This window comes from Coregonus lavaretus (assembly GCF_964263955.1).
Source record: "Coregonus lavaretus genome assembly, contig: HAP1_SCAFFOLD_254, whole genome shotgun sequence".
Taxonomy (NCBI): domain Eukaryota; kingdom Metazoa; phylum Chordata; class Actinopteri; order Salmoniformes; family Salmonidae; genus Coregonus; species Coregonus lavaretus.
Window position 1 is genome coordinate 396,977 of NW_028157650.1, and position 13,354 is coordinate 410,330.

A 13,354-nucleotide genomic window follows, 5' to 3' on the forward strand; every position below is an offset into this window, starting at 1 on the left:
CCCCCCCCCCAAAATTGTAAAGTGGTTATCCCACTGGCTATAGGGTTAATGCACCAATTTGTGAGTCGCTCTGGATAAGAGCGTCTGCTAAATGACGTAAATGTGCCCTTGAGCAAGGCACTTAACCCTAATTGCTCCTGTAAGTCGCTCTGGATAAGAGCGTCTGCTAAATGACTAAAATGTAAATGTAAATGTAATAACAGAAAAACTAACAGCAAAACGCTTAGACAGGTTTTGATTAACAAAATAATCAAAATGCTATTTAGTACTATAATTGTATTGACTAAGTACTATAATTGTATTTACTAAGTACTATAATTGTATTTACTAAGATAATATTATTACTAAAATAGTTTCTAAAAGTGTTCTAGGCTACCCTACCCTAGAATTAGGGGTTACGGCTAAAATAGGTTATAAGTAGGGTAAGAGTTTCTGTATAGCACTTTGTGACATCTGCTGATGTAAAAAGGGCTTTATAAATACATTTGATTGATTGTTAGGTTTAGGGTTTTATGGCAAAAAACTGTATGGGTTTATAGCACTCTTGCTCCTCCTTGTAATCCCACCCTTCTGCTACTCTCAGCCCCGCCCACCTATCTACGTAGAACATCCTCTTTTGATTTCCACCTGCCATATTTTTTTCAACTGCGCTGTGATTTCTTACATGCATTTTTAACCTTTCTAGTCGCATAGTATCCACAGACTAAATTAAAGGTCAATGTTTTTCATAAGAGCATTATTCTAATTTTGATTGACTGACTATGGTTTTCCAAATCCCCAGCACTGCTATTTCTAAGGATAATTTTTTATGAATATTGGGATTTTTCAACCATTCCTGAATTATATTCTTAGCTAAAAAATATTCCTATTTAATAGTAGTAGCCATAACTCATAAATGACACCATGCAGGGTTCTATATGGAACCATTTTGGTTCAGTGAAGAAGAACCTCTAGCGTTCTGATCAAAGAACCCTATAAAAGGTTTCTATATAGAACTTTTAATGGTTCCATATATTAAGCAAGTGATAGAACCTTTTTTGGTTAAAACAGGAGTGAAGAGTGTGTTGATTTGACGGTAGTATTGTCAAAATTCCGCTTGTAACAACGATCAGAATTAGTAAAAACAATAAGGTTCTGCATGACATCATATTAGACATGACACAATCATTAGACAATGATTGTGTCATGCAAAACTTCTATAGATGTGTGTGTATGCTGGTAAAGATGTGTGTGTATGCTGGTAAAGATGTTTGTGTGTGTGTGTGTGTGTGTGTGTGTGTGTGTGTGTGTGTGTGTGTGTGTGTGTGTGTGTGTGTGTGTGTGTGTGTGTGTGTGTGTGTGTGTGTGTGTGTGTGTGTGTGTGTGTGTGTGTGTGTGTGTGTGTGTGTGTGTGTGTGTGTGTGTGTCTGCTGGTGAGACATCCACATATCACAGTCAAATATACAGGATACAAACATTTCATTACAGCTATATAGCATTTTGCAAAACAAAAATCTATTAATTAAAATCTTAGAACAACAATATTTGACAGACACATGAAATGAAGGTACCCATAAGCAATCATTTCTGATGTAAAATAACAAACGTGAAAAAATTGTGGATATAAAGTTTTAGAAATAAACTCTTTATAAATTCTTAAACTACATTGTCATCTTACCTCTTAGCTTTGGTGTCATGTTCCCTAGAAAGAGTCATTTTAGAGGCAGGGCCCCCCTCCTCTCTCTCCCCAGAGAGACTCATTTTAGAGGCAGGGCCCCCCTCTTCTCTCTCCCCAGAGAGACTCATTTTAGACCACTGACCCCTAAACAGAGATGCAGCATGTTGGTTGTGGTGAACACAGTGACAACTAATTCTAGAATGTCTAACAGACACATCCAAACAGTCAGGTGATTTAATGCAATCACATCAACATGTAGTCATGACTGATATTATTCACCTTTTCTCCATGTAGTGGAATTAATAATAATAATAATAATAATAATAATAATAATAATAATAATAATAATAATAATAATAATAATGTCTCACTTTCTCTTGTAATAATTCCACTCATTCTAGTGTGTTGCTTTGTTCAACAGGTCTGATATTATTATACTATTATTGAATTTAATTCATAATATCAATGTTAAGAAAAGTACGTTCAGGTTTCATACCAAATTACACAGGAAGTAGGAGCTCATTGTAATTTTGAAAACAACAAATGTTATGATATTTTGAAAGATTATTTAGAACTATGATACATTAACATTTTTACAAATTGTAAAATAACCACGATATACGAATCCTATAATACGAGATATGAACAATATGTTTTTGAATTTGACTTGCCTACGCCCAGTTAGCGCCATTTTGTATGATTGAATTGTCACGTACCTGTCCCAGGTGAAATGGACTGTTAGATCTGAGTGTTTTACTGTCATTCTCTATACTATAATAACACCATATATTTAATTTCCCTACACACTTTACAATAATCCCTTGGAAGATTCTTACCTTGTAGCCTGAATTCACAACCAGAACATGTCAAGTCATTGAGATATTTTCCGTTCTGCTGAGAGAGCACCTTCCTGATGACAAGTGACTCTGTATCTCTGTTCTAGGTACAGTTGATCTTTGGATGCAATAATATCTGTCTAGTGGCACAACACCATAGTATATAATTAACAGAACAGTAGTTTAACCTTTGGCCAGTAAAGGCCATGGCATACTATAAAATGTAGAATCATTATGATGGATCCAGTTCCAACATATCTCTAACTTTGAAGTATACAGTTTGGTCCCAAATTATTGACTCCCTTGATAAAGATGAGTAAAAATGACTGTATACAATAAATAATTCAAATACTGAGCTATATTGGATGCCAAAAAAAAGGAAATTAAATGATTTTATACAATTGCCAAGAGAAATTGCTCGGAGAAAGAGATTTTGTTTAACCAAAAATATTTTTTTCTCTCAAAAAGGTAGGGGTCAAATTTTACACTCCCTTTCAATACCTCCCTTGTGAGGGTAACGGCACTGAGGCTTTTTGTAAAATGTTTTATGAGTTGGAGAACACTTTGGGAGTGATATTAGACCATTCCTCCATACAGAATCCTTCCAAATGACCGACTACAGGAAGGTAAAGGTACAACTAAACACTGGTAGGATCTCTCTCTCTCTCTCTCTCTCTCTCTCTCTCTCTCTCTCTCTCTCTCTCTCTCTCTCTCTCTCTCTCTCTCTCTCTCTCTCTCTCTCTCTCTCTCTCTCTCTCTCTCTCTCTCTCTCTCTCTCTCTCTCTCTCTCTCTCTCTCTCTCTCTCTCTCTCTCTCTCTCTCTCCCCTCCCCCAATACAGCCAGATAAGAGATTATATATCCTCAAACCTTAAACTCATGTCCATCCACATGTTGGCTTAAACCTAATCCTAGCTTCAACCCAACTCTATCCCTAATCCTAGCTTTAACCCAACTCTATCCCTAACCCTAGCTTCAACCCAACTCTATCCCTAACCCTAGCTTCAACCCAACCCTGTCCCTAACCCTAACACAACCCTAGCTCCAAGCAATAGCACTGTGGCAAGGACTTATGCCAAGTTGTTTGGATAAATTGTGATCTGCATGATTTTTTAACAAGCAACCACTCTACTACAAAGTTAATATTAAATGTGAATAAAACAACTTGTTCCTTTCTTTTTATTTTGTTTTTAGAAACCACTTTTCAGACCTTGTTTTTCCATTACCACATTTAAATGTACCCCTTGATTTCTGTTGAAATATTTAGTGTTTGTGTGTGTATCTTGTTGCCACGTTTCCAGCAGAAGGGATCCAGGTGGGTATCTGAAGTTCAATTGATCCTGATTGTTTACAGTTTTGGTGCCAGGAACAACTAGTGAAGATATTGACACACAAGAGCTTTCATTGGTTCTATGGTTGGTTCAACTAGATATGTATTCTGTACCTCATTATAGATCCATCTGTGGTTGGTTCAACTAGATATGTATTCTGTACCTCATTATAGATCCATCTGTGGTTGGTTCAGCTAGATATGTATGCTGTACCTCATTATAGATCCATCTGTGGTTGGTTCAGCTAGATATGTATGCTGTACCTCATTAGGAGTCTACTATACTGTATAGAGAGTCTACTATACTGTATATATACTATACTATAGAGAGAGTCTACTATACTGTATAAATACTATAATATAGAGAGAGAGTATACTATACTGTATATATAGTATACTATAGAGAGAGAGTCTACAATACTGTATATATACTATAATATATAGAGTGAGTCTACTATACTGTATAAATACTATACTATAGAGAGAGAGTATACTATACTGTATATATACTATACTATAGAGAGAGAGTCTACTATACTGTATATATACTATAGAGAGAGTCTACTATACTGTATATATACTATAATATATAGAGTGAGTCTACTATACTGTATAAATACTATACTATAGAGAGAGAGTCTACTATACTGTATATATACTATACTATAGAGAGAGAGTCTACTATACTGTATATATACTATACTATAGAGAGAGTCTACTATACTGTATAAATACTATACTATAGAGAGAGAGTATACTATAATGTATATATACTATAGAGAGAGTCTACTATACTGTATATATACTATACTATAGAGAGAGTCTACTATACTGTATAAATACTATACTATAGAGAGAGAGTCTACTATACTGTATATATACTATACTATAGAGAGAGTCTACTATACTGTATAAATACTATACTATAGAGAGAGAGTATACTATACTGTATATATACTATACTATAGAGAGAGTCTACTATACTGTATATATACTATACTATAGAGAGAGAGTCTACTATACTGTATATATACTATACTATATAGAGATAGTCTACTATACTGTATATATACTATACTATAGAGAGAGTCTACTATACTGTATATATACTATACTAGAGAGAGAGAGTCTACTATACTGTATATATACTATACTATAGAGAGAGTCTACTATACTGTATAAATACTATACTATAGAGAGAGAGTATACTATACTGTATATATACTATACTATAGAGAGAGAGTCTACTATACTGTATATATACTATACTATATAAAGTGAGTCTACTATACTGTATATATACTATACTATAGAGAGAGAGTATACTATACTGTATATATACTATATTATAGAGAGAGTCTACTATACTGTATATATACTATACTATAGAGAGAGAATATACTATACTGTATATATACTATACTATAGAGAGGGAGTATACTATATTGTATATATACTATAGAGAGAGTCTACTATACTGTATATATACTATACTATAGAGAGATTCTACTATACTGTATATATACTATACTATAGAGAGAGTCTACTATACTGTATATATTCTATGCTATAGAGAGAGAGTATACTATAATGTATATATACTATACTATATAGAGATAGTCTACTATACTGTATCTATACTATACTATATAGAGAGAGTATACTATAATGTATATATACTATACTATAGAGAGAGAGTCTACTATACTGTATATATACTATACTATATAGAGAGAGTCTACTATACTGTATATATACTAAAGAGAGAGAGTCTACTATACTGTATATATACTATACTATAGAGAGAGAGTCTACTATACTGTATATATACTATACTATAGAGAGAGTATACTATACTGTCTATATACTATACTATAGAAAGAGAGAGTCTACTATACTGTATATATACTATACTATAGAGAGAGAGTCTACTATACTGTATATATACTATACTATAGAGAGAGAGTATACTATACTGTATATATACTATACTATAGAGAGAGAGTCTACTATACTGTATATATACTATACTATAGAGAGAGAGTATACTATACTGTCTATATACTATACTATAGAAAGAGAGAGTCTACTATACTGTATATATACTATACTATAAAGAGAGTCTACTATGCTGTATATATACTATACTATATAGAGAGAGTACTATACTATATATATACTATACTATAGAGAGAGAGTCTACTATACTGTATATATACTATACTATAGAGAGATAGTATACTATACTGTATATATACTATACTATATATAGAGAGTATACTATACTGTATATATACTATACTATAGAGAGAGAGTACTATACTATAGAGAGAGACTCTACTATACTGTATATATACTATACTATAGAGAGAGAGTACTATACTATATATATACTATACTATAGAGAGAGTCTACTATACTGTATATATACTATACTATAGAGAGAGAGTCTACTATACTGTATATATAATATACTATATAGAGAGAGTACTATGCTGTAGGATATAACCCCATCCCTTTGCCAAAGCCCAGCCCCCACACCACTAGAGGGAAATCAACAGACCACAAACTTCCTACCCTGAGACAAGGCTGAGTATAGCCTGTACTCTAACTACTGTTATTAATAATCCCTGTAAACAGACCACCAACTTACTACCCTGAGACAAGACTGAGTATAGCCCACCAACTTACTACCCTGAGACAAGGCTGAGTATAGCCCACCAACTTACTACCCTGAGACAAGGCTGAGTATAGCCCACCAACCTACTACCCTGAGACAAGGCTGAGTATAGCCCACCAACCTACTACCCTGAGACAAGGCTGAGTATAGCCCACCAACCTACTACCCTGAGACAAGGCTGAGTATAGCCCACCAACCTACTACCCTGAGACAAGGCTGAGTATAGCCCACCAACCTACTACCCTGAGACAAGGCTGAGTATAGCCCACCAACCTACTACCCTGAGACAAGGCTGAGTATAGCCCACCAACCTACTACCCTGAGACAAGGCTGAGTATAGCCCACCAACTTACTACCCTGAGACAAGGCTGAGTATAGCCCACCAACCTACTACCCTGAGACAAGGCTGAGTATAGCCCACCAACCTACTACCCTGAGACAAGGCTGAGTATAGCCCACCAACCTACTACCCTGAGACAAGGCTGAGTATAGCCCACCAACCTACTACCCTGAGACAAGGCTGAGTATAGCCCACCAACCTACTACCCTGAGACAAGGCTGAGTATAGCCCACCAACCTACTACCCTGAGACAAGGCTGAGTATAGCCCACCAACTTACTACCCTGAGACAAGACTGATTATAGCCTCTACTCTAACTACTGTTATTAATAATCCCTGTAAACAGACCACCAACTTACTACCCTGAGACAAGACTGAGTATAGCCCACCAACTTCCTACCCTGAGACAAGGCTGAGTATAGCCCACCAACTTACTACCCTGAGACAAGGCTGAGTATAGCCCACCAACCTACTACCCTGAGACAAGGCTGAGTATAGCCCACCAACCTACTACCCTGAGACAAGGCTGAGTATAGCCCACCAACCTACTACCCTGAGACAAGGCTGAGTATAGCCCACCAACCTACTACCCTGAGACAAGGCTGAGTATAGCCCACCAACCTACTACCCTGAGACAAGGCTGAGTATAGCCCACCAACCTACTACCCTGAGACAAGGCTGAGTATAGCCCACCAACCTACTACCCTGAGACAAGGCTGAGTATAGCCCACCAACTTACTACCCTGAGACAAGGCTGAGTATAGCCCACCAACCTACTACCCTGAGACAAGGCTGAGTATAGCCCACCAACCTACTACCCTGAGACAAGGCTGAGTATAGCCCACCAACCTACTACCCTGAGACAAGGCTGAGTATAGCCCACCAACCTACTACCCTGAGACAAGGCTGAGTATAGCCCACCAACCTACTACCCTGAGACAAGGCTGAGTATAGCCCACCAACCTACTACCCTGAGACAAGGCTGAGTATAGCCCACCAACCTACTACCCTGAGACAAGGCTGAGTATAGTCCACCAACCTACTACCCTGAGACAAGGCTGAGTATAGCCCACCAACTTACTACCCTGAGACAAGACTGATTATAGCCTCTACTCTAACTACTGTTATTAATAATCCCTGTAAACAGACCACCAACCTACTACCCTGAGACAAGGCTGAGTATAGCCCACCAACCTACTACCCTGAGACAAGGCTGAGTATAGCCCACCAACCTACTACCCTGAGACAAGGCTGAGTATAGCCCACCAACCTACTACCCTGAGACAAGGCTGAGTATAGCCCACCAACCTACTACCCTGAGACAAGGCTGAGTATAGCCCACCAACTTACTACCCTGAGACAAGGCTGAGTATAGCCCACCAACCTACTACCCTGAGACAAGGCTGAGTATAGCCCACCAACCTACTACCCTGAGACAAGGCTGAGTATAGCCCACCAACCTACTACCCTGAGACAAGGCTGAGTATAGCCCACCAACCTACTACCCTGAGACAAGGCTGAGTATAGCCCACCAACCTACTACCCTGAGACAAGGCTGAGTATAGCCCACCAACCTACTACCCTGAGACAAGGCTGAGTATAGCCCACCAACTTACTACCCTGAGACAAGACTGATTATAGCCTCTACTCTAACTACTGTTATTAATAATCCCTGTAAACAGACCACCAACTTACTACCCTGAGACAAGACTGAGTATAGCCCACCAACTTACTACCCTGAGACAAGGCTGAGTATAGCCCACCAACTTACTACCCTGAGACAAGGCTGAGTATAGCCCACCAACCTACTACCCTGAGACAAGGCTGAGTATAGCCCACCAACCTACTACCCTGAGACAAGGCTGAGTATAGCCCACCAACCTACTACCCTGAGACAAGGCTGAGTATAGCCCACCAACCTACTACCCTGAGACAAGGCTGAGTATAGCCCACCAACCTACTACCCTGAGACAAGGCTGAGTATAGCCCACCAACCTACTACCCTGAGACAAGGCTGAGTATAGCCCACCAACCTACTACCCTGAGACAAGGCTGAGTATAGCCCACCAACTTACTACCCTGAGACAAGGCTGAGTATAGCCCACCAACCTACTACCCTGAGACAAGGCTGAGTATAGCCCACCAACCTACTACCCTGAGACAAGGCTGAGTATAGCCCACCAACCTACTACCCTGAGACAAGGCTGAGTATAGCCCACCAACCTACTACCCTGAGACAAGGCTGAGTATAGCCCACCAACCTACTACCCTGAGACAAGGCTGAGTATAGCCCACCAACCTACTACCCTGAGACAAGGCTGAGTATAGCCCACCAACTTACTACCCTGAGACAAGACTGATTATAGCCTCTACTCTAACTACTGTTATTAATAATCCCTGTAAACAGACCACCAACCTACTACCCTGAGACAAGGCTGAGTATAGCCCACCAACTTACTACCCTGAGACAAGGCTGAGTATAGCCTGTACTCTAACTACTGTTATTAATAATCCCTGTAAACAGACCACCAACTTCCTACCCTGAGACAAGGCTGAGTATAGCCCACCAACCTACTACCCTGAGACAAGGCTGAGTATAGCCTGTACTCTAACTACTGTTATTAATAATCCCTGTAAACAGACCACCAACTTCCTACCCTGAGACAAGGCTGAGTATAGCCTGTACTCTAACTACTGTTATTAATAATCCCTGTAAACAGACCACCAACTTACTACCCTGAGACAAGACTGAGTATAGCCCACCAACTTACTACCCTGAGACAAGGCTGAGTATAGCCCACCAACTTACTACCCTGAGACAAGGCTGAGTATAGCCCACCAACCTACTACCCTGAGACAAGGCTGAGTATAGCCCACCAACCTACTACCCTGAGACAAGGCTGAGTATAGCCCACCAACTTACTACCCTGAGACAAGGCTGAGTATAGCCTGTACTCTAACTACTGTTATTTGACAAGACTGGACAACACCTCATCATCTAGTGTTCTGTTTGTCACATTAATCACCCTGTGAACGCATCTCTAAGGGTCCAGGTAAAAAGTAACACACTATAAAGGGTATAGGGTGTCATTTGGAACACAACCACAGTAATAATAACAAAACTGTTTCTGATCGAACTTTAAAAAGAATCCCTGTAAACAGACCACCAATTTACGACCCTGAGACAAGGCTGAGTATAGCCCACGAAGATCTCCTCCACCGCACGAGCCAGAGGGGGCGTCAAACCGGAAAAGATAAACAAATCATCTTTAAATGTTGAAAAATCCAACTTTATTATATTTACTAGAAGAATAAATAAAATAAATAAAAAATTCAAAAAAGAGCAAGAATCTCAATTGGTGGGACTGAAATGGAACACGTCACATCCACTAGATTCCTCTGAGTTCTAATTGATGAAAAGTTATCCTGGAAAGATCGTATTCAATTTGTCTGTAGCAAAGTGATGAAATCAGAAAGACTAGTGGTTTGGTTCTTCAGGCTTGCTTCCTAACTCTATACTATAGCTTAATTCACCCATATCTCATTTACTGTGATATTGTCTGGGCCAGTACATATGCCTCCTACCTACACTAATTACTCATCATACAAACTAATTGTGCACCACCAGCCACCTCCTCTAATTACCAGGCTCCATCTGCACCTTTGGTTAAGAAACTCAATATCTTGTCTATTTACAACATTAATGTACATAAATTATGCACTTTCATCTACAAATACTCTCACCTCCCAGACAGTTTACCTAAACCCTTCAATGGATTCTTCCAGGTTCATTCTGAAATCCATCTATAAAACTGTGATAACCTTCACCTTCCAAATTGCCACATCTCACCTTGTCAATTATCTATCAGATACAGAGGTACCATACTCTGGAATTCTTATCTTCACATCGTCAAAACATCATCAACCCTCAAAATCTTCCAGCGAAGACTGGTGGTCAGCCTCATGAACCAAACTACCCAATAATCCCCTCCATGAAGACTGGGGGTCAGCCTGATGAACCAAACTACTCAGTAATCTCCTCCATGAAGACTGGGGGATCATCCTGATGAACCAAACTACTCAGTAATCTCCTCCATGAAGACTGGGGGATCAGCCTGATGAACCAAACTACTCAGTAATCCCCTCCATGAAGACTGGGGGATCAGCCTGATGAACCAAACTACTCAGTAATCTCCTCCATGAAGACTGGGGGTCAGCCTGATGAACCAAACTACCCAATAATCCCCTCCATGAAGACTGGGGGTCAGCCTGATGAACCAAACTACCCAATAATCCCCTCCATGAAGACTGGGGGTCAGCCTGATGAACCAAACGACCCAATAATCCCCTCCATGAAGACTGGGGGTCAGCCTGATGAACCAAACTACCCAATAATCCCCTCCATGAAGACTGGGGGTCAGCCTGATGAACCAAACTACCCAATAATCCCCTCCATGAAGACTGGGGGTCAGCCTGATGAACCAAACTACCCAATAATCCCCTCCATGAAGACTGGGGGTCAGCCTGATTAACCAAACTACCCCATAATCCACTCCATGAAGACTGGGGGTCAGCCTGATGAACCAAACTACCCAATAATCCCCTCCATGAAGACTGGGGTTCAACCTGATGAACCAAACTACCCAATAATCCCCTCCATGAAGACTGGGGGTCAGCCTGATGAACCAAACTACCCAATAATCCCCTCCATGAAGACTGGGGGTCAGCCTGATTAACCAAACTACACAATAATCCCCTCCATGAAGACTGGGGGTCAGCCTGATGAACCAAACTACCCAATAATCCCCTCCATGAAGACTGGGGGTCAGCCTGATGAACCAAACTACCCAATAATCCCCTCCATGAAGACTGGGGGTCAGCTTGATAAACCAAACTACCCAATAATCCCCTCCATGAAGACTGGGGTCAGCCTGATGAACCAAACTACCCAATAATCCACTCCATGAAAACTGGGGGTCAGCCTGATGAACCAAACTACCGAATTATCCCCTCCATGAAGACTGGGGGTCAGCCTGATGAACCAAAGTACCGAATAATCCCCTCCATGAAGACTGGGGGTCAGCCTGATGAACCAAACTACCCAATAATCCCCTCCATGAAGACTGGGGGTCAGCCTGATGAACCAAACTACCCAATAATCCCCTCCATGAAGACTGGGGGTCAGCCTGATGAACCAAACTACCCAATAATCCCCTCCATGAAGACTGGGGGTCAGCCTGATGAACCAAACTACCCAATAATCCCCTCCATGAAGACTGGGGGTCAGCCTGATGAACCAAACTACCCAATAATCCACTCCATGAAGACTGGGGGTCAGCCTGATGAACCGAACTACCCAATAATCCCCTCCATGAAGAGTGGGGGTCAGCTTGATGAACCAAACTACCCAATCATCCCCTCCATGAAGACTGGGGGTCAGCCTGATGAACCAAACTACCCAATAATCCACTCCATGAAAACTGGGGGTTAGCTTGATGAACCAAACTACCCAATTATCCCCTCCATGAAGACTGGGGGTCAGCCTGATGAACCAAACTACCCAATAATCCCCTCCATGAAGACTGGGGGTCAGCCTGATGAACCAAACTACCCAATAATCCCCTCCATGAAGACTGGGGGTCAGCTTGATGAACAAAACTACCCAATAATCCCCTCCATGAAGACTGGGGGTCAGCCTGATGAACCAAACTACCCAATAATCCCCTCCATGAAGACTGGCGGTCAGCCTGATGAACCAAACTACCCAATAATCCACTCCATGAAAACTGGGGGTTAGCTTGATGAACCAAACTACCCAATAATCCCCTCCATGAAGACTGGGGGTCAGCTTGATGAACCAAACTACCCAATAATCCCCTCCATGAAGACTGGGGGTCAGCCTGATGAACCAAACTACCCAATAATCCCCTCCATGAAGACTGGGGGTCAGCTTGATGAACCAAAATACCCAATAATCCCCTCCATAAAGACTGGGGGTCAGCCTGATGAACCAAACTACCGAATAATCCCCTCCATGAAGACTGGGGGTCAGCCTGATGAACCAAACTACCCAATAATCCCCTCCATGAATACTGGGGGTCAGCCTGATGAACCAACTACCCAATAATCCCCTCCATGAAGACTGGGGGTCAGCCTGATGAACCAAACTACCGAATTATCCCCTCCATGAAGACTGGGGGTCAGCCTGATGAACCAAACTACCCAAAAATCCCCTCCATGAAGACTGGGGGTCAACCTGATGAACCAAACTACCCCATAATCCCCTCCATGAAGACTGGGGGTCAGCCTGATGAACCAAACTACCCAATAATCCCCTCCATGAAGACTTGGGGTCAGCCTGATGAACCAAACTACCCAATAATCCCCTCCATGAAGACTGGGGGTCAGCCTGATGAACCAAACTACCCAATAATCCCCTCCATAAAGACTGGGGGTCAGCCTGATGAACCAAAATACCGAATAATCCCCTCCATGAAGACTGGGGGTCAGCCTG

The 13,354-nt window shown here is 40.8% G+C and overlaps 1 protein-coding gene across 1 annotated transcript in view; it reads right to left on the bottom strand.

Annotated features, from left to right (window-relative positions):
- The window catches only part of LOC311125132 (NLR family CARD domain-containing protein 3-like), a gene marked incomplete at its 3' end in the record, with an annotated part of 273,187 nt that extends 271,440 nt beyond the window's left edge, over positions 1 to 1,747 (bottom strand). The window contains exon 1 of the mRNA XM_084199195.1: positions 1,658 to 1,747. Within this exon, the coding sequence (XP_084055321.1) occupies positions 1,658 to 1,740 (83 nt within the window). The remainder of the gene's footprint in view (positions 1 to 1,657) is intronic.
- Between the last annotated feature and the right edge of the window lie 11,607 nt (positions 1,748 to 13,354).